Here is a 26,246-nt window from a genome sequence, read left to right as displayed (position 1 = left end):
CAAAATGTGAACAATTAATCAGATAAAAGATGCATACGGATTTTTAATTGATTTATTCAACAAATGTCTGACCAAAATCATAAATTAAAAACCCCAAAATCACCATGCAATACCTACAGCGTTGTATGCTAGAAGCCGCCACGTCGCACCTATGCCGACGGTTACACCGTCAGCGTAGCTCCTCCCCGCCGTTAACTGAGCTCCGTTAGCGGTGGCGCGCCGACGGCCAAGAGATACCGATGGCCAGGAAACCCCGTTGGTGTGTCGAGCTATGCCGACGGTGAAGCTACACCAACGGGTTTCCGGCTATGTAACCGTCGGCATAGACCAAGCCGTCTCCGCCACCAAACACTGGTCCAGCTTCAGAGCTTCAGAGACCTGTAGTGAGATTTGGTCTCCCACACAACATAATTCCTAATAATGTCTCGAATTTTTCTCAAGGTGAATTAAAAGAGTATTCTGAAGAAGTATTGATCCGACTAGATCTTGGTCAAGTTGAAAGGGCCAATGAACACCTACTAAGCGGAATCAAACCTAGACTCGAAGCACCACTGCATCATGTTGCATGAGCTCGGCCGGAAGAGTTCTCATCTGTACTTTGGAGCTCGTACAACTCCGAACATATCAACACGATTCACGCCATTTTTCATGATATATGGAGCAGAAGCTATCCTACCAACGGACATATTCCATGATTCACCACATGTTTCCGCCTATAGGAAAGAAGATGCTGAGGTGAGACACTTATTAGTGGACCTGTTAGAAGAGGCTTGAGATTTGGCAGACCAAAGATGCATCATATACCTGCAGAAACTACGTCGCTATCATAGGCATCGTGTTCGACACACTCATTTAAGGAAGTAGATTTGGTGCTACGCCTCAAACATGAGAAGACTCACAAGCTGACTTCAACATGGGAAGGACCTTTCGTCATAAAAAAAAACATTATATAAGGGATCCTACTACCTCATAGATATTGGTGAAGTATGAGATAGGCCTAAAAACTTCCTCCAAAAACGAAAGAGGTGGATCCAGGTGACGTCTATGACGAAACGGATAATCCATAAAACATCGCACAGCTACGTCCATTTCACACTTAGTACATTTCATACTATGTAAATATGTCTCTTATATGAACGATGAAAAGCATTTGGTTCACTCTACGAGTTTTTTTACCTCCTTTAGTTTTTTATTTTTGGATCATGTAATTTTTTCCAACTAGAACCGTTGAGCTAGAAGTTTCTGCCTATGTGATTATTAGTTGTGATATTTAAAAACCGCCCTGCTGTACATGAAGTTTTCTAGCCTACGTATTTCCTGTTGCTAATGTGTGGACTCCTAGTAAATATTTTGGACACTTAGTGTTGGGGGATGGCTCTAAGGTTTTTGATGGCTAGCTTTTAGGCTCTACTAGAACATAGAGGCGCGCGTTGCTGCGCCCGTCATCATGAGAGAGATACATAATAATAGAGATATTTGAGATGTTATTGATGGTTTAAATGTCATATGGGAAATATAAATCATTTTTTACTAATATCTATTTTAATCGGAAGTATTGAGAAATATAAACTTGCAGATAGTGGGTTATTGCATTGCATTTTCATTCGAACAATTATATTTTCTAATATTCCATAAAATTCCATATTCCTATTTTCTAGGTAAAAGAAACAACAGAGGGAACAATTTAAATTAGGTTGTTTAGAAATGCATATACAGCCAAAAAGATCTTAACACAGTATACTTAATCCCAGGAAAAGCATACACAATATCAAGAGTGAAGAACCATTTTAGTCTAAAAATCTTAAGAACATGAACTTAAGAATTCTTCATTTCAAATCACGATACAAGAAAGACACAAGTCCAGTAAATATCAACTTTTTAGTATACTCTGAACAATTTGATACACTACTCTGGATAAAAACAAAACTGGTTGGTATACAATAATAGGTATAAGGCGCTAAAAATTAATGAAGCAGCTGTCTTGAAGCGGTATTGTTTAGCTTAATGGAGCAGTAACATCAAGATGGACCACAACTAAAAATATAAACTCTTGCAATCTGATCATTTATTTTGTCCTAAACATCAACAGTTGAGGTTGATCCCTAGTAGAAGCAAGAAAGAAACCGTCACTCTTTTTCTGGGACAACACCAAATGGTCATGGGCTAATTTAAACAGGAAATCACTACCTGAGTGTCCGCAGCAAAAGGAGAATACAACAAGAGAAGCTGGTTCTGTGCAATCATGCATATAGACTCTGTGCAACAAGAGAAGTCAATGGACAATGGCGTGCTAAGGTATGTACTGCACAAACATTTTAATGAAAAACTATGGTAAAGAAATTACTTCTGGAATATACATTTTAACGTAAAGGCAGAAACTCTGTGTTGCTAAGGCGTCAGACCTGGTCGTAAATCGTAATCACTCCATCTGACCGTCAGCCTGTCAATCGTCAACGCCTCAATGTGTAGGAGGAGCCACGCGAGCAGTTTACACTTAGGCTCTACATTCCCTTCCAAAGTTTGTAGCATCAAAATGAATTGTGGATCCCCGGTTGTACATATGGCCACAAATTCCAATTTTGGACATAAACTTACTTTAGGAGAAGCAGACTAATAACATATTTCCTTTTTTATGTCCAGCCGTTGCAAAATAACTCATGATCTACAAAGATGAATTTGTAAGTAATATAGATGCTACCGATTCACAATTTCAAAATCAATTTTCAGCGACTTTGGCAGATTGAAAACGAAATACAAATAGCTAGTATAGCAAGATAATTAAATCTGAAGTAATTTGAAGAAATGTGTACCGCATTATTTTTCATCAGCCTATCTTTAAGAGCACTGAGTGCTAGTTGCAGATCTTTCTTCTCAAGTATATTCTTGCTCTATGCTGAGTTTCAAGAAATGCATAGGTTGTGAGCATTCGACGTTGATGCATAGATAGCAGAAGTGAGTCACATTGAATAGTGATAAAGACCTCCAGGTATTATTGGTTAGCTCATGTGGTGCTTAGATAGCCACCTAGAGTTCGAGCCTCACCTCTGTCTTATGGAATAGTAGAAATCATACTGCTTCTATAAAAGTATTGGAAGCCTTGAAGCCACAATAAATAATTGGGTTCTCAAGTTGCACCAATGACCATATTCAGCATAGTTCCAATAATATGATGAGGTAGCACATCGTTCCTGAAAATAATTGCAATTGCTCCTAGACCAATATTTTCATGTCGATTTGTTGCTCCAGATAGTCACAGAAAATGGATTTTTTTCACTATACAAGTATTTGGGACATAAAGAAGAACAAATAGACTAAGAATGAGCAAGGTCATGAACCTATTTTTATCGTTAAAATCCCTCTCGTGCAAAGGTGCAATTTGAATAAGATGGGCAACTTCTCCGGCAAATCAAGTTGCTGATAAACTGAACAATGAATCGTCCTGAAACAAAAAGTAAACAAGAGCCTCCTCTATATAGCTATCTTCAGTATTGACCATCAAATGAAATAAGAAGATGCATAAATGTGCTCTACAATTAAAAATGTTGCTGCATACCTGAATTACCCTAGCTTTTGCCCACAACGCTAGCTCCGCTCTGCTGATTCACAAATCATTTCTGAGGTTTCTCCAGATTATGTAAACAAGACCTATATTTTTTACCTGTACAATTTTTTTTTAAAAAAATACACTGAGCTAGTAACATAAACTACATCCACTTGAAATTAGTTGAACATACATGAAAACGAATGAACAGGCAACTAAGAAACTACGTATGTCGAATATGTATTAGGAGAATCTAAACCTGCCATTCAACCACGTACACAGATCTTTTTTTTTTTCGCCGGCAGATTGAGAACCAGATGCAACGCGGGTATGTATTCCACCTCAAGGGGGTGACCCTAGGTCGCTGCTGGTTGTGGCCTCGGGGACCTAAGTCCGCCACATCCACGCGGTGGATTTACAACAGCTGCTCCACTTGTGAAAAGGCAGGAGAACGATGGGAGGCTGGGAGAAATGGAAGAACTGAGGAATTAGAAGATCTCGCGGAGAAGATGAGGCGGCAGCGCAGAGAACGGTTGCACAACGAAGACCATAAAGCCTCGCTCCTTTAATGCTGCCCGTTTTATGGCGTGCAGAGAGAGAGAGAGGAGGTGAGGCGACGCTGGCCTGGTATCGTGAGCATAGTCCAACAAAAGGCCGGGCCAACCTCCCTCTCGCGGACTATTCCGGGCCCAAGTAATGTGCTGCGGCCGAACACAACATTGCGAGTAGCAGCCCTAAAATGAAAATGGGCCATTAGAACGAAAATAGGCCTTTCTAACGGGATGTAACAATGTCAGTTCGGAAAGGGGATGCCAGTTGGGGAACGCTTAACCAATTTTGGACCGTTAGATCGTCCAATCTGACGGTCAAGGATCTCAAATCGCTGTGGAGAGGCCCTAGTGGTTCCATTATACTGTTACTTAATTGTCCCAACAAGTTTTCTCGGTAAAAGGTTTTCCAACTCGTAAAAATTTAAACATGTTATTCGAAAATATGCGGAAACCAGCACTTGCTTAAATAAACCAATCATGTGCATGCAAACTAACAAGTAGCAGGATAACTATTTTCCACCTCAAATGTTTCCACACACTACTTAGCAAAGGCATAAAGTTCACTAAGTTATTACAAACTCTCAAAGGGACCGAGTGACACAGTTCAATGTTTTTCATGTAGGATCAGATCATTTCTCTGCCTCTTTGGCCGGAGATGAAGCACCTTCAGTTCTCTGTGAACATCTTTTTTTGCTACATCTTTGCTGTAATCTTTCTTGGAGGGGTTTGAGATGGACTCTTCCGCATGGTCACCGGATTCCTCATCGGCTCCGGCAATAGCCTCGGTCTCAGCTTCCTCTAGGTGACCTCTTCCGGGCAAAACTCGGAGAACTCTGGGGGCTACTCTACGAAGAAATCTTCCATGACAATCATATTTTGCCCGGCCAAAATATAGGCGTGCTGCATCACTTTTTAGGGTGCGCCACGGCTATAAAAATATGCATGAAAAGCACCAATTCTGTGTGCGCCATGGCTATATACCCGTGGCGCACCACTACTTTAGTGCGCTACGGGTGAGAAACTGAGAATATTACCTATAGTTGTTTTTCTAGTAGTGGGCGAGTGGGGGACGCAGGGGCGAGCTTTCCTGTACACTACTGTTCCTTTGTAAATTTGGTTACAGATCTACTTAGTACGATTAAGTAGTTCAACGGAATAACGTTGCTGACTAGATCTAGTTCACATTCTAACTTCATATTCGATTCCTCGTTTCAGGCTGCTGATCATAGCGTTGATTTGAGTGGTGCTAGTGGTGCTGAAGAAGAATACTAGATTTCATCACGAAAATCCGATCACTTGTCCGAGACATGCTAGTTCCCACGCGACATCGCAGAACAACACCATAGCAAATGGCTTGTCGATTTCACCCCCAGATTAAACTTAGTTTTGTGGCCATGCATGCTTGTTGCTAGCAGCAATATGAAAAAAATGTTAGTTTAAGACAATTGAACTATGGTGGTTTTTGTTTACTTCAGTATTTAGTGAATGCTGTAAACAGTGAACACGGTGGCCATGAGTTTTGTGGTTTTATGTATCTAAAATAACTGCTGAGTAATTTACAAGTCTAGTTTCTTCCTGTGATAACTTTTAGCAGTTTATAGTCCGGATCCACCAACACACAGGATTTCAAAATTACTGGTACACATGGTTGGCTTGTTCCAAGCAAATACAAGATACACGAACAGGGCAAAGCAAATACAAGAATATGGTCTAAAACTTACTTTTCCATTGGGCCAACAAGTTGCAAGTGCGGGGCCTCGAACATGAGTATGGTGTCACATCTCCTCATCTTCAATTTGATATTCCAAATTATTTGCACATACATGCTCATTTTGGTTTCAAGGAAGCCAATCAAACAACCTGGATCCAGCGGTGCCAAGGTTGAACTTGGTCGCCTTGAACTTCATGTCGGTCAAGGTAGATTCCTACCGAGCCACGATGCGACGTCTTCGACGAGTTTTGGCGGCACAGTCCTTGATCCTCTTGGCGTGCCCACGGTGTTTGTGCAGCTCGTACTCGTCCACACAGGTAAAGTTGGAGCTACTTTCAAGCTGAGCTTCCAATTCCAAATTTTTTGTCAATAGCTCCTCATATTTAAGTTGAGTTTCCAATTCGTTTCCAGGAAATTGCCCCATCCAACAAGGCGTGTACGGGAAAGATGCATCTGTACCTAGTTGGAGGTAATGGTATCCTTGTGGTTTTAAGTTGCCCAAGTCATGAAATTTCGAGCTGTTCCAATCATAGGCCACTCCTCTTCCAATTGGAAATTCTAAATAGACGATCTCTTTATAAGGATGAAATCCAAGAAAATGATGACCTCCTCCGCCATAGTTTCTTTCAAAAGCATCGTCAATGTCAAGAATGTTATGCTCCTCAGAGTTCCAGGATCCCATGCTATCCTCGTCAAAGATCCATAATTCCTCAAAGTTCTGGAAGTCCTTAACATCCTGTAGTATCCATGGTCCGCCCACTTGTTGAGCATGGTCCTCCTCAAAAAACATCTGACGGTAGTTGAGTGCGTGGAAATTGTGTGCAAAAGCCGTGAGATCAATATCATGCTTTAACACCCATTCTGTTTGATCGCGTGATGGCTCGCTGAGGTGCCAATGCAGAAGCTTATTCCAGTACTTATTTTGTGCGCAATAGATCCCTTCGAGCGATCTCCCCAAATGGTAGTATGGATATCCTCCCTGTCTCACATCATCGTCACCTGGTAGTCTGATTACTCTGTACGTGTGATTTGTCGAGGACATTCTACAAAATGTGAACGATCGGATAAAACAAGTTAGTGTGCGGCTAGTTCTGGGTTGACCTAGAATTAACTTAATTCTTGGTCAACCAATTTCATTTGCAGTTGACACGCAACTCGGAAAAAAGATGTGTAACTCACACCCATGTGCAATTCTCGTGTGGCTGAATCACAATACAACTCTAATGGTTCTAGAATCATCTTTAAACTAATTTTGTTGTCGATCAACCTAGAACTAGCAAAAGGTACGTACCTCGTAAGATAGCAGCCATGCCGGCTATGGATGTAGAGATTGCTTCGCCAATAGACGGCATGATGATACCGTAGATCCGAATAAGTGTGGGCGACGATCCCTTCTGCCTCGCCTTCCCGCAGAAACGTCCTCTCGTCCCACCGATCGGCCATCGACGAAAATACGTGCAGCGAGTATGATGCGGGAGGCCACTCCGATCGGAGCAACGTGTCCTCCTCATCATTCGATTCGCCGTCGCCGTCGCCGGGAAGGCACGGCATCAGAAAGACCTCGTAGTGCGGTGACACGGCGGGTTCAAACGCGAGGCAGGCGCTCTGGCCGAATCCCGTCATGTGCGGCTGAGGGCGCCGTCGGGGTAGACGCGCCCACCGCCGCGTGGCCGGGTTGACGACGTAGTCGCGCTCCCCATCGTAGCAGAGCAGGAGCCCGTTGCAGTGATCCGTGACCTTGACACCATCACAGAGTAGGAAGTCGAGCCCTCCGTGGATCGCCGGCCCCATCGAGGGGCGGGAGAAGAACTTCGAGAAGCCATGCGTGCGCGCGGTGTAGTTGATGAAGATGCCGCTCACCGAGTGGGAGAACAGGAGGTGGCGCAGGCGGGCGTCGATTACGTCGCGCCATGCCCTGCAGACCCACCGGGACGCGGCCAGGACATGCGGCGAGAGGCGCCGGAGGACCTCCGTGAGGACGTCTTCGGGTAGCGCTGCGGCCATCTCCGGCGCCATCGTCGGTCCAGTTCGCCGTTCCTTGATCCCGTTCGCGATCGCGCGCACGCGACCTAGTGTTTCTTGATTTCTTCCAAGAGCTCAAGTTCCCTATTTCTAGGGTTGCTCCTACCGTGACGGTTCGTGCGTACCTAAGGCGGTTCATTCTGCACACAAGATTCAGACTACGTGATAATATAAATTCAGACTTTGTGCCACCGATCAGGGTTCAAACATATATTCAGGCTGAAGTTAAAATAAAACAATACAGTGCTATAAAAAAAACAATACACATTTCAAATCATACACCCCAAAAAGTAGCTGCATCTCATTCAAATTGTGGTCCTCCATCTTTTCTTTTGCAAATCTACACTATTAGACTGAACTTGCGTGTGTTCTACATAAGAAATTGTAATCAATTTCGGGACCAGAGCGATCCTATGGTGTAGCTTGAAAAAATAGCATGCCAGTCCAACTAGTGCAGCACAATTTAGAAAAGCTTCCTTTGCAATTTCATAACACCACATTAGCTGCAGGTTGAGGGTAATGCGGTGAAGACCTGCGCTGCATCTGTTGCTGTTGAAGATAATGAAGGCTCGGTTGCAAGTGGGTCGGGGTGGCCGCCCTGGCCGTGAGCCAACATCTTTGCTTCGAGGGGAAGGTCTTGAGTGTGGTCTCGACTTCAAGCGTTGTGCTCGTGGGAGATGTTTCAGGTGCCACGCGCGTGACCACCATGTCAGCACATGTCGTGGGCCCTTTAGATGCATCCGATATCGTCGTCACCGGAGCGTTTTTGTCGTGCTCGATTTCCTGCCACTCTTGGTGAAGAGGTGGTCACTTCTGTTCGATCTCCAGTCGCTTCTGCTCCTTTCCAACGGAGCCACTCTCCATCTGCTCAATATCGTCCCCCTTCATCACCCCGAAGTTGGGTTGAGGTCATGGGCCACTCGGTTGCAACGGTGGTGCCAATACCCTCTCCTACGAGTTGCGTGCATTTCAAGATCAACGCCACTCTGGACTCTCTCTATCAGTCACATGTTGCCTTGATGCACATGGAGCTCCTTCAGCTAGTTGATGTCTGTTTCGATGAGGCGTCTCGCCCACGTCATGAAGAGCTCGCAGCTCTCAAACTGTTGTTGGTGTGTGCTGGTTTTTCTGTGGAGCCAACTGAGGCATGTCCTTGTGTTGGTTTGGGGCTCGCCAAAGTGCAAGCTTAGGTCGGGCCTTGACTCCTCGGAGAAGACGTCCTCAGTGGTTGAGGAAGAGCACTTCCACGGTTATTTACTTATTTCTCTCCTCCTGGGCCATCATCGCTGCCTAATGAGTCAGCTGCCTCTGAGCATGAGGGCATGGCCATGATCACGACTCAGACACTTGACCTTGAGTTGAGTGATGTTGTCGACGCACCTGTCTATCTCTCGCATGAGTCCGGTGAACATGTGGTTGCTAAGTGAGGAGTGTTGGCACCTGTGCCCGGAGCTTTCGTTGCCAGGGAGATCTTCGTTTTTCTCGCTACCTTCGCCACTGCGTACCCTGGCTGTGAGGTTACGTCCAAGAGAGATGGTGCTATCCCAAACAAGTGTAGAAGCAAGAGAAGTGTGCTACAGGAAAGACATTTGTGGTTGATTGATGGTGTCCCCCCTTGTCGGTGTGTGTAGGTGTGTCGTGTTAGTTCGTGTGGCTCTGTGATCTTTGTGTTGGTATGTGTGGGTGGATGGTGTTTGGGTGGACGTGGCCATGTTGTTGTAGGTTTTCGCCCGATTTTCTCCTAAAAACTGAGCACTTTCTTCTTAATTAATGGATGGAGCAAGGTTTTGCCTCCGTTTCAAAAAAAAAAGGTAACAAGTGTTGCATTTCTCTTCACAATATTTCTAAAATTGCATTCAATTAAAATTTACATTCTCTTTTCATCAATATCATCCAAGAGCAAAATGACTTTATTGAAGTTTGCAATGAACTTATTAATCACAGGAATACTACTGCTCCATTTTTTGAGTCTACATTTTCCATTGTCCATCGACAATTAATTTTCCAAATTGTTTTCACAACATCAATAAAACCCTTTATTGTGATCGAGTGATACTCAAACCGAAAGATCTTTAGTTTAGAAATAGAGATGCCAACTGAAACAACACATGGTATGTGATCTGAAGTGGGCGTGGAATCGGCAGGAAGTTTCATTTGCTTTGGGCTAGATCTAGGTTTCTCGGATCGAAAGATGGCGGTGCCTAGCGCCACTTTCCTCTAGGGGGTGGGGGGCATTGTTTTCAGAGTAGGTACTAGCAGGAGCGGCCTTAAGGATGGAGCGGTGTGGAATCTTCTAAGTCATCAATGACGAGTCTCGGCGGCATGCCGCAACGGCATCCGATGGTGGGTGTACTTTGATGGTCGAGGCAGGGCGGTGGTGTTGTTTGGCGCCGTGGTGGCCTGGTGAGAAACATGCGAATCTTTGCTCTGAAGATGGGTCGAAGACGGTGGCGGCTTCCGATGTGTGTGGATGAGGTGCTCGTTGAGGGTCTACTGGCTTGGATATGTGCCCCAGAGCACTATAGAGCGATTCAATGAGCCCCCCTGTATCTAGATGGTGGGACGTTGTTTATGTTCCTAGGGTAGAAGGCCCACATATCATGCTTCCCCCCATTGTAAGTTTGTAGGTGTGGTGTGGTGGCTTTGGTTGTTTTTTATGTATGTTCTTGTAAGTTCTTTGTTGAATAATATAATTAAAAAAGGGTGTGGCTAATTCTCGGTCGAATGAGAACTAAGTTACTTATCAGCTAGATGACGTCATCAAATCTCAGTTGCAACCCTCATGACTAGCACGAATCACAAAGCACATCTAAGGGCTTTTTTGATTCATAGGAATTTCATAGGAATTGTGTAGGATTTAAATCATACAGTAAAATTTCCTACACATGTTGTTTAATTCATAGGAACAAATCCTACAGGAACAAATCCTATAGAAATCTTCTAGTGCAAATTCTATAGGAAAAAACATGAGGTCATACCTCATGGAAATTTTTCTTTGCTACAATCAAATACACTTTATCTTTCCATAGAATTCAAGTAGCCATAACATTTCAATCATATACTTTTCATGTTCCTATGATTTTCCTATCCTATGAATCAAAGAAGCCATAATGATCCGGATTATTTTTGCTAGTTGTATCCCCTCTTGCAACTAAAAAAACTCAGGTGCAATCTAATTTGCAACTCATGTTTATGACTCATGATGCAATGGGACGGTGTATGAGTTAACTGAGAACTCAACTAGCTCCGAATAAAATATGGGCGTATGCATCTTTTTGATAGAGAGATTGAGGTTGCAACGTCCTGTTCGAAAAAATGTACCATAACTATTAAGTAATTTAACAATTCTACTAGTTTATTTTTTATAATATATGGTTGCCAATATATTCTAGCTCCACATACATTATTTACTTTAAATGTATATGTATGTAATAAACTACATGGCAGGGTCCTCCAAAATTACTCGTGGCGCCATGATTGGTTTTTCCAAGCAAATACAAGATACATAAACAGGGTCTAACACCTTGTTTTCTATCGGGCTTGCAAGTGCGTGGCCTCTAACAGGTTAGATAGTTGATATTCAGAATTGTGTGTACGTAGGTGCTCATATTTGTTTTCAAAAAACTAGCCAAGCTGCCTGGATCGGGCGATGCCAGTGAAGAGCTACTCGGTGACCTTGCGAAGGTCGAACTTGGTTGCCATGGAGTTCATGTCGGTGAAGATGGGTTCCTACCGACCCGTGTTGCGGTGTCTGCGGCGAATTTTGGCGGCAGAGTCCTTGGCCCTCTTGGCATGCCCCCGGAGCTTGCGCATCTCATACTCGTCCACACATGTGTAAGTGAAGTTATGATCATCTTCAAGTTGAGATTCCAATTGCAATTTCATTTCTCTTCTAGCTAATTTCTCATCTTCAAGTTGAGATTTCAGCTCGTTTCCAGGGAACTGGCCCATCCAGCAAGGTGTGTACGTGAAAGATGTCTCTATCCTTTGGTCCATGTCATAATAATATTTTGGATGTAAACTGCCCAAGTCCTGAAATTTCGAGTTGTTCCAGTCATAGGCCACTCCTCTTCCTACTGATAAACTCAAATAGACAATCTCTTTATGAGGATGAAATCCAAGGAAACAATAATCTTCGCTGTAGTCTTCAGTGGTATCTTCGACGATGTGATCAAGAACGTTATCATCATCGGAGTTCCAGTCGTATTTCTCTTCCACTGGTGCTGCGCAGTTTTCATATCCGTTAGGATTGTACTTCTCAAGGACCTTGCGGTAGTTAACATCTTGTAGGATCCATTGTTTGTGTAATTTTTTAGCATGGCCCTCCTCCCTTGGGTGGAATCTGCGTGCAAAGGTCTCGAGCTCCACATCATGTACCAACACCCATTCTGTTGGACCGCGAGATTCATCGAGGTGCCAAAGCTGAAGTCCAAGCCGGCGATTATTTTTTGCGCAATACACCCCTCTGAGTGATGTCCCCAAATAATGGCGGTTGTGATATGCTTCGAATTCATCCGCACCTGGTAGTCTAACTACTCTGTACGTGCGATTTGAGATGGACAGTCTGCAGGATTTAAGAAATTGGATAAAACAAATCAATAACCACGTACGGAGTGAGGAGTGATTCATATGTTTGCTGATATATAGAGAATTAATGGCGATCGACCGAGGAGTCGAGAAGTAGTAAGTACGCACCTGGTGAGATAGCCATGCTGGCAATGGAAGTAGAGCGCACTTCCCCAGTAGGCGGCATGGTACTGACCATACCATAGATCCGAACCCATGTCGGCTAGGATCCCCGCAGCTTTCCCTTCCCGAAGAAAGGTGATCTTGTCCCACCTATGAGCCGTAGAGGAAAACGCATGCAGCACGTACGACGCGGGAGGCCACTCGGGTTGAAGCAATGGGTTGTCGTCGGGTTTCCTAGACGCGGAAGGCATTGGCAGGCGCGGGATCAGGAAAACCTGGTAGTGCGGCGACATGGCGGGGTCGAACGCGAGGTAGGCGATGTGGCCGAATTTCCTTTTGCACGGCCGAGGGCGTGGTGGCAGCCGCGCCCACCGCCGCGTGGCCGGGTTGACGACGTAGTCGCGCTCCCCACCACCATCGCTGCAGAGCAGGAGCCCGTTGCAGTGGTCCGTGACCTTGACGCCGTCGCAGGGCAGGAAGCCGAGCCCTCCGTGGATCGCCGGCCCCGTCGAGGGACACGAGAAGAACTCCGAGAAGTCAAGCTCGTCGTAGTTGAGGAAGATGCCGCGGACGGAGAGCGAGAGCAGGTAACCTCGCAGACGGGCGTCGACCAAGTCGCGCCACGCCTTGCAGACCCGCCGGGACGCGGCCAGGACATGCGGCGGGAGGCGCCGGAGGACCTCCGCCTGGAGGTCTTCGGGTAGCGCGGACGGCTCCGTTGCCATATATAGTCGTCGTTCCCGATCGATCGCCGCTCCTTTGTTTTTTCCTGTTCGATCGAGTCGAGCGAGGTTTTGCTTTGCGGCTACAAGTTGTTGGCGAATATAGATTGGAACGAGGAGCAAAGCATGAATTTATCTGGAGACGGGGTCGGATCAAAGTTGAAGTTGCTGTTTCTGTCACGCGCGCGCTTATTGCTGTTTCTGTCACGCGCGCGCCTACACTCGATCGATGCAACCCCACGTGCGTCCTATGTTTCTCTCACGCGCGCGCCGACCGGGCCGGTTCCTGCAAAAATTGAGGATTTGCGTATCCGCGCCCTCCAGCTATGAGTCCAACTCTTATTTTTAGAAAGTCAAACTATATCAAGTTTAACTAAGTTTTTTCCAAAATCATTTACATGCAAAATACAAAGTCAATATCATGATATTAAAATATACTTTTATATAATATCTACAAAATATTATATTTGCTGATATATATTCTTCTAAAAGTTTAGTTAAACTTTATTTGGCTTAAATTTTCAAAAAATAAAAAACTTAAGCTTTAAGATGAAGGTAGTGGATTTCATAGTCACAATCCGGTTACTCGTTCCCAGGGAACACGGAGGACAAACCATAACAAATGACTTGTCTATTTCACTCCCAGATTAAACTTGGTTTTAATTAATGAATGGTGTAAATAGTGAACATGGCGTTTTGTTGTTGGGTTAATTTGATAGAGACGCCACTATAATTTTCTCGTATTAGAGAAACACCATTGCAATTTTCAATTTTCGAAACATGCCACTACAATTCTCTCTACTTTTGTTAGATGCCATTAAGTCCACTTAACAGCAGATACTAGCCATTATACACTTTATGATACTTGTTTGTCTTTCTCAAATCATCTCAACTATCTCCCTTCCCTTGGTGGTTGTTGTGATGTCTTTGATATGGTTGTGGTTGAAGTTCTTCCATATACAATAAGATAAATTTGAGCCTTTGTCCGTGCTATAAAGCAAATATATTTCTCTATTTCTTTTGTATCTATCTTGTGTGTGCATGTTTCTTTGTGGATAAATATCGTCATGATGTTGTCCACTTATAGAAACTTATATACATGAGAGATGATACATATCCTTTTGATATCCCTCTTTGTTGGAGTCCATTCTTTTTACTCTTGTCTACTTCTTTGATGGCTCCGCAAAGAATTTGGTTATGCGTGCTCATTTTATCCAATTTGCATCTTCATGCACTCATATTTGGTTTTGGTACAAGCTTTGATTTTATTTGCTTCTTATTAAGCTTATGTTTCTTATTGGTTTTCATTTTATATTTTTATTTCAATCTTGGGTGATGTATGTTTATGCTTAGCAACATCATTCATTGAAGACTATGATGATGCTCAATGATCATCCTTGTATTAGTCTTATAATATGCTTTGTCATGCCTCTCACACATTCTTTTGGTTGAGCATTATCTTATATTGCCTCTTGCTTGATGCTCAAACATTTGTTATTCCAAGTGATGCTTAATCTCTTGTATGATCTCTTGCAAATATTTGTGTTTTAAATGGCAATGAGGAGTGAGGATTCCATGTTGTGCACCTTGTATTCAAATATAATATTATACATGTGCACGTACCCTTGGGAGCTTCCTCATTCTATTTAAAACATTCATGTGTGGCTCTCATAAATCCTTATTTCACTTGGTACCTTTTGCCTTGAGTGATCTTGCGGGAGTTATGATTCCATGTTTGTGGACCTTATTTTTCAATGCAAATTGTTCATTTTGTGCACAAACCTTGGGGAGTTTCCGCATATTACTTACAGTGTTCTTCTTGATCTTATCATAATATCTTTAACTTGATTCGTTTGTTCAATTGATTGCTTGTTTCATTTGTTGAAGCTTCTTCACCTTCTTATTCTTTTGCAATATTTGATTCTCAATATAGTTTGATTCCCTCTGAGTATTCGTCATTGAATAAGTGCATTTGATTTCACTCACCATATGAGAAATTCACATCTTATTGAGGAACTCTCACTATATTGGCCTTTGAAACCTTTCGTCCATTTAGGCAATCGATGCCAATGGGGGAGTTTGGAGGGTTTAAGGGAATTACTTTCGTTGGTTCTTAAGCATTTACCTTTCATGCCTTGCATTTGTTGCTTTGCATGGTTGAATGTTTAGAGGATACTCCGCTAGGATTTAATTGCCGATATATGTAATTAAATTCAATTTCATTCACGCATGCATATATTATATGGGGGAGTTTGTTCTAAATATTCAACACTACTAGGAAAAGGCTTATTGCCGGCGCACCAAAATTGCTTATTGCCGGCGCACTAGCGCCCGCCGGTGGGAACATGCCGGTGATAATGGCTTACCGCCGGCGCACCTGATGGTTCGCCGGCAGTAACTCGATTTATCCCCGGCGCACCTGCCTTGTTCGCCGGCGGTAAGTTATACCAGAAAACAAAAAATTTAAATCTAGATCTAGATCTAGATCTAGATCTCGTGAGCTGCGGTTGTGGTGCCGTTTTTTGTCAGTCTAGTAGGCCGAGGTTGTCATTCTTGTTGCTGCCCCGGTGTAGGAGGTGGAGGAGTGGGAGGCCGGAGGTGGAGGAGGCCGGAGGAGGTGGTGGTGGCCATGCGGAGGAGGCCGGAGGAGGTTGAGGCCGGTGGAGGAGGCCGGAGGAGGTTGAGGCCGGTGGAGGAGGCCGGTGTAGAAGTCCATGCATGCGGAGGAGGCCGGAGGAGGTGGATGACGCCGGAGAGGAGGTTGAGGCTGTTGGAGGTGGCCGGAGGAGGCCGGAGGAGTCCATGCGGAGGAGGCCGGAGGAGGTCGACGGTGCAGTAGTTGGTGGAGTCCATCGGAGGTGGAGGAGGAGGAAAAGAGAAGGAAGAGGGGAAAGTGAGGAAAGTGAGGAGGAGGTCGACGGTTTGCATTATATATAGGAGATGTTAGCGCCGGGGGTATTTTTTCTATTTTTTTCACCCAAATCTTAAATCTCAAAAAAGTCCTGTTTCTGTTTTCCAATTGACGAATCCATTTTTTGTCCAAACGGCCAACCGAATCCTCGGGTGCCTTCCAACAATCTCATACCATGGAGGAGTGTCTATTGCAAAATTAAGTTGCTTACTGATGAATCAGAGCAAAACATGTGAAGAGAATTATTAATGAAAGTTGATTAATTGGGGCTGGGAACCCCGTTGCCGGCTCTTTTTGCGAATTATAGGATAAGTGGATGAAGCCACTAGTCCATTAGTGGAGGCTGCCTAACAAGACTGAAAGATAAAACACCACATACTTCCTCATGAGCTATAAAACATTGACACAAATAAGAAGTAATAAATTTTGAATTGTTTAAAGGTAGCACATGAAGTATTTACTTGGAATGGCAGGGAAATGCCATGCGGTAGGTAGATATGGTGGACACAAATGGCATAGGTTTGGGTTCAGGTTTGGATGCGGGAGAAGCATTCCCTCTCGGTACGGGTCTTTGGCTAGCAAGGTTAATTAGCAAGCATAAGAGTTGAGGGAAACAAGCAAATATACATGTGATAGACATAATCATGCATCTTTCTAGTAAGCACAAACAATTTTAACTTCAGAATAATAAGCTATGAGCTAACAAGAAAGGAAGACAATGAAACAACTATATGTATTTCTCTTTTCTACTTAAACCTCAAGGTGTTGTTGCTATTGACCAACGCTAAGTTTTCCAAAACCAAATAGATTTACTCAATGCTCCCAAAGTGGTACCAATACTAAAATCAAGATCAATCATATAATAGAAATTGCGGACTAAAATAAGGTGTGCAATATGTAAATGATAAGACTTCTCATTAATATTTCATAATGATAACTCACACCAAGGGATACATAGACAACCAACTAAAGGGGAGATACTTCCACACTGCAACCCATCTTATATGATAACTTCCCTACTCATGATATGACACTACTTGATAGAAAAAAGTAAAAGGTAGTGATGATGTGATACCGCGGCACTCCCCCAAGCTTGGAACAAACCAAGGGGATGCCAATACCGATGATGAATTACTCCTTTGGCGATGGTGGTGATGAATCCCCAACAAGCTTCTCCACAAGCTCCTGAAGCTCATCAATCTTGTACATGAGGTTGCGGATCATCTCTGAATTGTGCTCGACGCGATTAAGAAGTATGTCCAACGGCGAGTCCCAATTCTTAGAGTTATTTCCCCACCCTTCAGCTTCAGGCTTCGTCCTTCATGCAGTGTTAGAACGACCTATATCCCAATTGCTAGGCAATGCTGCCTTGGGAGTCCTTTCAATTTGATTATTGTAGATTAGATTGCGGAAGGGATGGTAAGTGCCTGAAGAAGATGTCTTTGGAGCTAGGTAATGACGTGGAACTCCTCCTCCGGTGCTAATCCGTGCACTCTTCTTGGCGTTGAACGGGTTTGACACCACTCCGATGCTTGCAATGGTGGTGCGCGGGCGTACTCGTGGAACTTCTTCGACTTCCTCTTCATCCACCTTGACTTCTTCCTTCAACTCGGGGTCTTGGATACCTTCCTCCGAAGGCTCCTTTTCCTTGTTGTTGGAGACCATGGTGCTCCTAGATTGAAAATAGATCCTGGCGAAACAGCTCGAAACAAAACACGTCGAGAAAACGATATACGGACCTCCAGGGGTCCGGGGGATTATATAGAAAAAAAATTCACAACAAACGGAAAGTACCAGGTCGAACCAGAGTCGGAAAGAGGCGACGAGGGGCCCTCCTCACAGGGCGGCGCGGCCAGGCTGGGGCCCGCGCCGGCCTGTGGGGGCACGCTCTCCTGCGTCTCTTTCACTCCGTTTCGATCTCGTAATTTTTCATATTTTCCAAAAGCAGCAAAAACATTGTTCGGAAAGTAAATCGCGAACTTTTTATTACCTGTACTGTTACCTATTCAAAGTCGAGTTATGGCGGACTGTCAATTTGACCTTTGATGAAAGCCTCCGGTGTTTCCACTTGAATAACATCAACATCTACATTATAAGAATCACCTGAGATATAATGCTTGAGTCTTTGTCCATTCACCACTTGTGTGGCATTGCCTTGGAGAGAACTAATTTTAATTGCTCCTGAACGATACACCTCCTCAACAACATATGGTCCTTCCCATTTCGAGAGTAATTTCCTCGCAAAGAATGCGAGACGAGACCGATACAATAGGACTTTATCCCCAATATTAAACTCTCTTTTGATAATCCTTCTATCATGCCATTTCTTAACTTTCTCTTTAAAGAGTTTAGCATTTTCATAAGCTTCACTTCTCCATTCATCTAGAGAACTTAATTGCAGCAACCTCTTATTACCGGCTAGTTTAGGATCTTTATTTAGTTCTCTAACAGACCCAATAAGCTTTGTGCTCTAGTTCTAAAGGTAAATGACAAGCTTTTCCATAAACCATTTTATAAGGTGACATTCCCATGGGGTTTTTATAAGCAGTTCTATAAGCCCATAGTGCTTCCTTCAATTTACTAGCCCAATTCTTTCTAGTTTTATTAACAGTATTTTGCAAGATAGATTTAATTTCTCTATTTGATAGTTCTACTTGCCCACTAGTTTGAGGATGATAAGCGGAAGAAATTATATGATTAATACCATATTTAGCAAGAGTTTTTCTAAAACCACCATGAATAAAATGAGAACCTCCATCTGTCATAATATATCTAGGAACTCCAAATCTAGGAAAAATAATATCTAAAAGCATTCTTAAAGAGGTCTCACCATCAACACTTTTTGTAGGTATGGCTTCCACCCATTTAGTAACATAATCAACAGCAACAAGTATATGAGTGTTACCTTCCGAAGAGGGAAAAGGTCCCATGAAGTCAAATCCCCAACAATCAAATGGTTCGAGTAACAAGAGTATAATTCATAGGCATTTCATTGCGTCCGGAGATATTACCAACCCTTTGACATTCATCACAAGATAAAATAAACTTCCTTGCATCTTTGAAGAGAGTTGGCCAATAAAAACCTGATTGTAGAACCTTTTGCGTGGTTCTATCTCCGGCGTGATGTCCTCCATAAGCACTACCATGACATTTACTCAATATCTCTTGTTGTTCATATTCGGGAACACATCTTCGCAGAATACCATCCACTCCTTCTTTATATAAGTGTGTATCATCCCAAAAATAATGCCTCAAGTCATAAAAGAATTTCCTCCTTTGCTGAGCTGAAAAGGTTGGAGGCAAGTACTTGGAAACAATAAAGTTAGCATAATCAGCATACCAAGGACTGTCCCATGAGCTCACCTTTATTATAGCCAATTGTTCATTTGGAAAACTATCATTAACGAGAACAGGATCATAAGCAATATTTTCCAATCTACACAAATTATCAGCAACAGGATTATCAGCTCCTTTCCTATCTACAATATGTAAATCAAATTCTTGCAAAAGAAGTACCCATCTAATAAGCCTCGGCTTAGCATCTTTCTTTGTCATAAGGTATCTAATTGCATCATGATATATCAGTATGAATCGTAACTTTTGAATCAACAATATAAGATCTAAATTTATCACAAGCAAAGACTACAGCTAACAATTCTTTTTCGGTAGTAGCATAATTTCTTTGAGCAGCATCAAGAGTTTTACTAGCATAATGAATAACATTCAGTTTTTTATCTACTCGCTGTCCAAGAACAGCGCCTACAACAAAATCACTAGCATCACACATAATTTCAAATGGTAAGTTCCAATCAGGAGGTTCAACTATAGGGGCAGTTGTTAAGGCTTTCTTTAGAGTTTCAAAAGCTTCCTTACAATCATCATCAAAAACAAAAGGTACATCTTTTTGAAGAAGATTAGTAAGGGGCTTTGAAATCTTAGAAAAATCTTTAATAAATCTCCTATAAAATCCAGCATGACCAAGAACACTACGAATACCTTTAACATCCCTAGGATAGGGCATCTTCTCAATTGCTTCAACTTTAGCTCTATCAACTTCAATACCTCTATCGGAAATTTTATGTCCCAATACAATTCCTTCATTAACCATAAAGTGGCATTTCTCCCAATTAAGAACAAGGTTAGTTTCTTCACATCTCCGCAAAACTTTATCAAGGTTTCGCAGGCAATTATCAAAAGAATTTCCATAGACGGAAAAATCGTCCATGAATACCTCTACAATACTCTCACAAAAGCCATGAAAAATAGCAGACATGCATCTTTGAAAAGTAGCAGGAGCATTACATAAACCAAAAGGCATACGTCTATAAGCATAAGTTCCATAGGGACAAGTGAAAGTGGTTTTTTCTTGATCTTTAGTTTTAACCGAATTTGTGAAAACCCAGAATAACCGTCAAGAAAGCAAAAATGAGTATTTTTAGATAACCTTTCTAACATTTGATCAATAAATGGTAAAGGGTAATGATCTTTCTTAGTAACCTTATTAACTTTTCGATAATCAATGCACATTCTATACCCTACAACTACTCTTTGAGGGATGAGCTCATCATTATCATTAGGCACAACGATCATTCCTCCTTTCTTAGGAACACAATGCACAGGACTAACCCATCTACTATCAGCAATAGGATATATAATACCAGCTTCAAGGAGTCTTAATACCTCATTTCTTACCACATCCTTCATCTTAGGAATTAGACGACGCTAAGGTTCAACAACAGGCTTCGCATCATCTTCCATATTAATGGCGTGTTGGCAAATAGAGGGAGAAATCCCCTTCAAGTCATCAAGAGTGTAGCCAATAGCACCTCGGTGTTTCTTCGGTATTTCCAATAACCTTTCTTCTTCAAACTCTGAAATCTTAGAACTAATAATAACAGGATATATTTTCTTATCATCAATATGAGCATATTTAAGATTATCAGGCAATGGTTTTAAATCAAAGACAGGATCTTCCTTTGGTGGTGGTGTTGTACCCAAATCTTCCACCGGTAAATCATGCTTAAGAATAGGTTGACGAAGGAAAATTTCATCAAGCTCATCTCTTTCTTCCCTAAAAACTTCACTCTCACTATTCTCCAAATGTTGCTGCAAAGGATTACTAGGAGCAAGAGCAATAGATGCGCACTGTTCAACTTTAAAATCACTATTAGGCGAATCAATTTTATAAGGAGTTTTGGTAAATTTAGAGAAGTTAAACTCATAAGATTCACCAGCAAATTTAGTCAAAATTTTCTCTTTCTTGCAATCTATAATAGCTCCACAAGTATTTAGAAAAGGTCTACCAAAAATGATAGGACAATATTTACTAGCAAGCAGAACCAAGTACCAAAAAGTCAGCAGGATATTTAATCTTACCACATAAAACTTCCACATCTCGAATAATACCAATTGGAGAGATAGTTTCTCTATTAGCCAGCCGAATAACCACATCAATATCTTCAAGTTCACAAGAACCAATTTCGTGCATAATCTCCGTGTAAAGCTCATAAGGAATAGCACTAATACTTGCACCAATATCACATAAACCATAATAACAATGATCACCAATTCTAACCGAGAGCATAGGAACACTAGCTTTCCTAGACTTATTAGGATGCGAAACAATATTAGAGGCATCTTCACAGAAAATAATATGACCATCCTCCACATTTTCGAGTCACAAGATCTTTAACAATTGCAACAGCGAGGTTCAACTTTTATTTGTTCTTCGAGGTTCTATAGGTTTCTTTTCACTTTTATGAACCGCACTATTTATAACGAGTACTCCTTCATTTTAGCAGGGAAAGGAGTTTTTTCAATATAAGCTTCAGGAATAACATGATCAACAGCTTCAACAACAACACATTTATTTATAGATGAATCAATTTTATCTTTATACGGTTCATGATACTTATCAAAGTTCTTCTTAGGCAACTCATAATGAGAAGCAAAAGCTTTATAAAGATTTGCAGCAACTTGAGAATCAAGACCATTGTGACGCCCCGGAACCGGTACCATGAGGATTCCAGCGATCCCGCCAAAATCCGCACGATATCGATCCAGAGACGCCCTCCGACAATGACGTGCGCGACGAATCACACACGTGATGCCAGAGGAATTAACACGAGCGGTAACATTACAACAGGATTACAATAGAGCCCACAAGATACATATATTACAACAGCGACTCCAACGAGTCAAGATACAAATATACAATACAAAGATCCAATTCATACAGAAGATCGAATACGTCCGAGTACGGACAAGATACAAATTGGACTAAGAGTCCTGAAGATAAACGATGGCGTCCATAACCCTGCCCAGGCCAAGCCGGAAGGGTAACCTTGCTAACGTCGTCATCTTGTACCTGTCGAAGTCGGGCCATCGGTTGCCGACAAAAGGAAGGAAGCAAAAGAGAAAGGGAAAAGGCGAGAGTAAGTACCAAGGAACGAACTCCGGCACGTACTTAGCGAGACTAGAAATGGCTATGCTCGCCGGGCGAGTATAGATATATATCGCCTGGGGCTATATGGTAGGTTTAGCGGCAGCAAAACTATAACCAATAGAGACACACTACAACATCCGTCTACTCAGATAAGATAAGAGAGCGCATAAGGTAACAGATAAATACTACACAAACATAACCCATCCGATTACACATATCCCCTCCAACAATTGCGAAGAGGCAATGTAAAAGGCACTCAACAGTGGACAAGTTTTATTAGGTAGCCATTGTAATAATGCTATATTACTACGCAAGTTATTAGCAAATTATTAGCATCAACATAAAGGTGTAAGTTGTTCTATGATCAAGTCATACAGCTCCAAGTCGTCCATAACCGCGGACACGGCTTATCGATAAGATGTAACCCTGCAGGGGTGCCCAAATGTGCCCACACGCACGCTCAACCCACTTGCGACAGGTGGATATCACGACTCTCACTCTCCTTCACTACAACAATGTCCAGGAAGCCACCTAACTAAGTTAAACCCGAATCAGAGTTCGGCCGACTCTCCGAGACGGACCTAGCTGTTGCGAGAACGGCTAAGAGGATCAGAGCCCACTAGAGGATGACCTCTTAACAATGCGGACCGCACCTACGTGCGTGCAAGAGACAACGGGGTTACAAGGCACTCACGGCTTCCCCAAAAGTAACATCATATCATCTGACCACAAAGAAACATGCTTGCACGCCCGGGAGAAACAAACAAACATTCAAACTAGTTGTGGTCACTGGACAAAGCAGTAGATTCCGGCAGTGGTCGAGGGGAGACCCGGTAAGCATACCCACGTGTGGTTAGAGCGCTCAGTCTCGGAACAGATAACAAGAACTCGGGTCCTAGGGGACATTAGTGAGTCAAAGTTCCGATGCTTTCGCAAAGGGGCTCACAGATGCCTCTGCTTACAATTTTAGTTGTTAACAATTAAATAAAGCATGTGTATCTCCAACGACTGATATAGCATATGATAACCTCCCAACAACCCAACTTATCCCGATAACAGATCAAGATAAACAACAGAGCCTAAACACGCCTACGACTCGCAAGGCTCAAACATCAAGCAACGGCTATGGGTAAGGAATGATACATATAGGATTATTATGGTAAACAAGTGGAATAGGACACGTGACTCGATAAAGAATCGCAACATAAGGATAGCGAGTGCGAGGGAGAGAGTAAAATAGGTGAAGAGAGAGGGCTCGCCTGTGAAAAGCTGCAGAAGAACTTGTCGTATCTCACAACACCACTTCGTGATCCTATCCGTGAAGAAGAAAGGCACTATAACAAACAACGGATGCACCATTTACTACTACGAAAAAAGAATCGGCATGATCATGATATGATATGCATGGCATGGCAAACATGATGCGGCGAGGCAACTTATCCAATTTAAGTGGAGTCGGCACCCCGAACAAACAATTATTATGTTCGCGTTATTTTTCTACCGGCAATATTAAATGTTGATTAGCATGGCAAACATGGCAGGGATGCGCTACTTCAAAGTTAAACGGAGCGGGGAAACCCTACTCTGTGTCCGAAATACTCCGCATATATGTTAGGTGAACATGCATAACTATCAACGCGTGACATGATGCGAGATGCAAACAGGCATATGGATGGTGTATTCATGTTCAGCACATTTTTCTGATTAATTTTCATATATAACACTTTGTATTCCGAGTTACCGTTTGCAAGATATGATTTTATCAATTTGTTTTTAAAATAAAACAAAAAGGTTGAGGCTTATGCATCCGGTGGGCTTTTTTTTTTTTAACACATAAACCTTCATTGATTTAACAACAACGTACATGTACAAATTTGCATTGCATGATGCATGAAACTGCAGCTATATCTGCATTTAGGCAAGTGTCTGTGCCTGACTCTAAACACCTGTAGCTAAAAGATGCATTCTGAATCTTCAACGCCAACTTAGCTTGATGATGAGCCCTGAAATTATAACCTCTACTGATATGATATATTCTAGAAGAATCAAAGGCCGTTGAAGAAGCAATTTTAGCGAGTTGTGGTCTGATGGACCAGTGTCCAGGAACACGCAGCATGTTTTGCGATGCTGCCGCAGTCGCCAATGTCGCACAGTCTGTCAAGAAAGGTAGCCTGCTGGATGTGAAGTGTTTCTGCGATCCGGGATGCTAACATCAGACTGAATGCCTCAGCTTGAATAGCAGAAGTTGTTGGAGGGGATATGGCTGAGATGGAAAGCTGAGAGCAACGTCGATCGCCTCCGAACTTTATGTAAATACCTAAGCCAGCAGCCACCAGACTTCCATCTGGATGTGGAGACCAAGCTGCATCTGAGAAGATGATGGGACAGGAGATGGTGGATATGTCATTGATTGTTCTTCCCAGCGAGGGTGCTATCTGTTGGTCGGTATGACCCTGTCTTTGCTGTCCTTGCATAGAAGCATGTTGCGGCACCCTAGAGTTTGAAGAGCGGGCTATATCGCCAATCGAGAAGAAACTTCGATTCCATATTGGAGCCCTGCATGATCGCCATCGCTGCAGCATGAACTTGAGAAGGGGTACTTAATTTCCTGCAAAAACGAGCATCGTTTCGAGCTTTCCAAATACACCACAAGAACGTATATAGAGAGCTTATGCTTATTTGTGGATGATGAGAAGTAAGCAGGGCTTGGATCATTTGTGGGATCGAGTAATGGTGTTGGGCTAAACATTCAGTTTTAATATACCAAGGATGACTGTACCAGGCTGCTTTAGCAAAAGGGCATAAGAAAAAGAGGTGCATTTCATCCTCAAGTTTTCCACAATAAGGGCAATTTTCACTTATGTGTTTGGAGTACTTACCTGCTCTTTTACCTGTGGCTAGTGCATTCCTGAGAAGTCTCCAGGCAAAAGTTTGGATCCGTGGCGCCATCTGTTTCTCCTTCCACACCTGGTCCAGTAAAGCTATAATATGTGGAGGAACAATCTTTGGTCTTTGACTTGGAGGAAGTTGGAGATTATTGAAGCAGTGTTTGTATGCACTTTTGGGAGAAAATTGTCCTGTAGGGGTTAGTTTCCACACAAGAATATCCTGACCAGCAGTTTCAATAATTGGAGTTTGAAGAATTGACATACATACTACAGGACTAAACAAAGAGTTTATTAAGTTGACATTCCAACATTTTTGTCCAGGGATCCAAAGGTCTTTTACTTGAGCAGGATAAGAAAAAGGTTGTTGTTGAATTATGAGATTATCGTAAATTCCTTCCCAACCCTGAAACCAAGGCGTGCTCCAAACTGAACTATTGCCGTCAACAATTTGATAAGTTGTTGCTGAAACAAGTAGTGGTCTCACCTTTAAAACCGCTGTCCAGAAGGCAGATTTCGACCCATTAGATTTTGCTCTCCATATAGATGTGCCATGATGATACTTAGCTTTCAAAATTTGAGCTAACTGACTCTGTGGTTCCTTTGCAAGCCTCCATGCTACAGAGAGTATAAGCCCTTGATTGATCGCCTGCAAATTCCTTATACCTAGACCACCTGCTTTTTTGTCAGTGCATATATCCGCCCATGCTCTTAGACAAAGGCTTTTTGTCGTTTGGTCTTCCTGTACACCTGTCCACCAAAAGTTCCT

The 26,246-nt window shown here is 42.7% G+C and overlaps 2 protein-coding genes and 1 long non-coding RNA gene across 4 annotated transcripts; all 3 read right to left on the bottom strand.

Annotated features, from left to right (window-relative positions):
• Positions 1 to 1,866: 1,866 nt before the first annotated feature.
• LOC124650505 lies at positions 1,867 to 3,276 on the bottom strand. Of its 2 annotated transcripts, XR_006987026.1 has the most exons (4): positions 3,043 to 3,276; positions 2,403 to 2,893; positions 2,188 to 2,255; positions 1,867 to 2,102 (listed from the first exon to the last, which is right to left on the bottom strand). It is a non-coding gene; the product is annotated as an uncharacterized LOC124650505 (long non-coding RNA). The 2 variants fall into 2 exon arrangements; XR_006987027.1 differs by having other exon boundaries at positions 1,867 to 2,510; positions 2,596 to 2,893.
• A 2,741-nt stretch (positions 3,277 to 6,017) lies between these two features.
• Positions 6,018 to 7,819, bottom strand: LOC124647866 (putative F-box/kelch-repeat protein At1g15680). The gene is made up of 2 exons (XM_047187728.1): positions 7,095 to 7,819; positions 6,018 to 6,846 (listed from the first exon to the last, which is right to left on the bottom strand). Exons 1-2 carry the CDS (start codon positions 7,817 to 7,819, stop codon positions 6,018 to 6,020), a joined length of 1,554 nt encoding a protein of 517 aa, XP_047043684.1.
• A 3,735-nt stretch (positions 7,820 to 11,554) lies between these two features.
• On the bottom strand, positions 11,555 to 13,239 carry LOC124647865 (F-box protein At5g07610-like). Its single transcript, XM_047187727.1, has 2 exons — positions 12,521 to 13,239; positions 11,555 to 12,389 (listed from the first exon to the last, which is right to left on the bottom strand). Exons 1-2 carry the CDS (start codon positions 13,237 to 13,239, stop codon positions 11,555 to 11,557), a joined length of 1,554 nt encoding a protein of 517 aa, XP_047043683.1.
• Positions 13,240 to 26,246: the final 13,007 nt, after the last annotated feature.

The sequence above is a fragment of the Lolium rigidum genome, chromosome 4 (assembly GCF_022539505.1).
Source record: "Lolium rigidum isolate FL_2022 chromosome 4, APGP_CSIRO_Lrig_0.1, whole genome shotgun sequence".
Taxonomy (NCBI): Eukaryota; Viridiplantae; Streptophyta; class Magnoliopsida; order Poales; family Poaceae; genus Lolium; species Lolium rigidum.
This window is presented reverse-complemented; position numbering and strand designations above follow the sequence as displayed.

Bases quoted from the DNA above. Each gene is read 5' to 3' on its own strand.
- LOC124647866 (XM_047187728.1), bottom strand. From the start codon at position 7,819: ATGGCGCCGGAGATGGCCGCAGCGCTACCCGAAGACGTCCTCACGGAG. The intron at 6,847-7,094 runs GTACGTACCTTT...CACATTTTGTAG, and splicing joins CATGGCTGCTATCTTACGAG to AATGTCCTCGACAAATCACA.
- LOC124647865 (XM_047187727.1), bottom strand. From the start codon at position 13,239: ATGGCAACGGAGCCGTCCGCGCTACCCGAAGACCTCCAGGCGGAGGTC. The intron at 12,390-12,520 runs GTGCGTACTTAC...TAAATCCTGCAG, and splicing joins CAGCATGGCTATCTCACCAG to ACTGTCCATCTCAAATCGCA.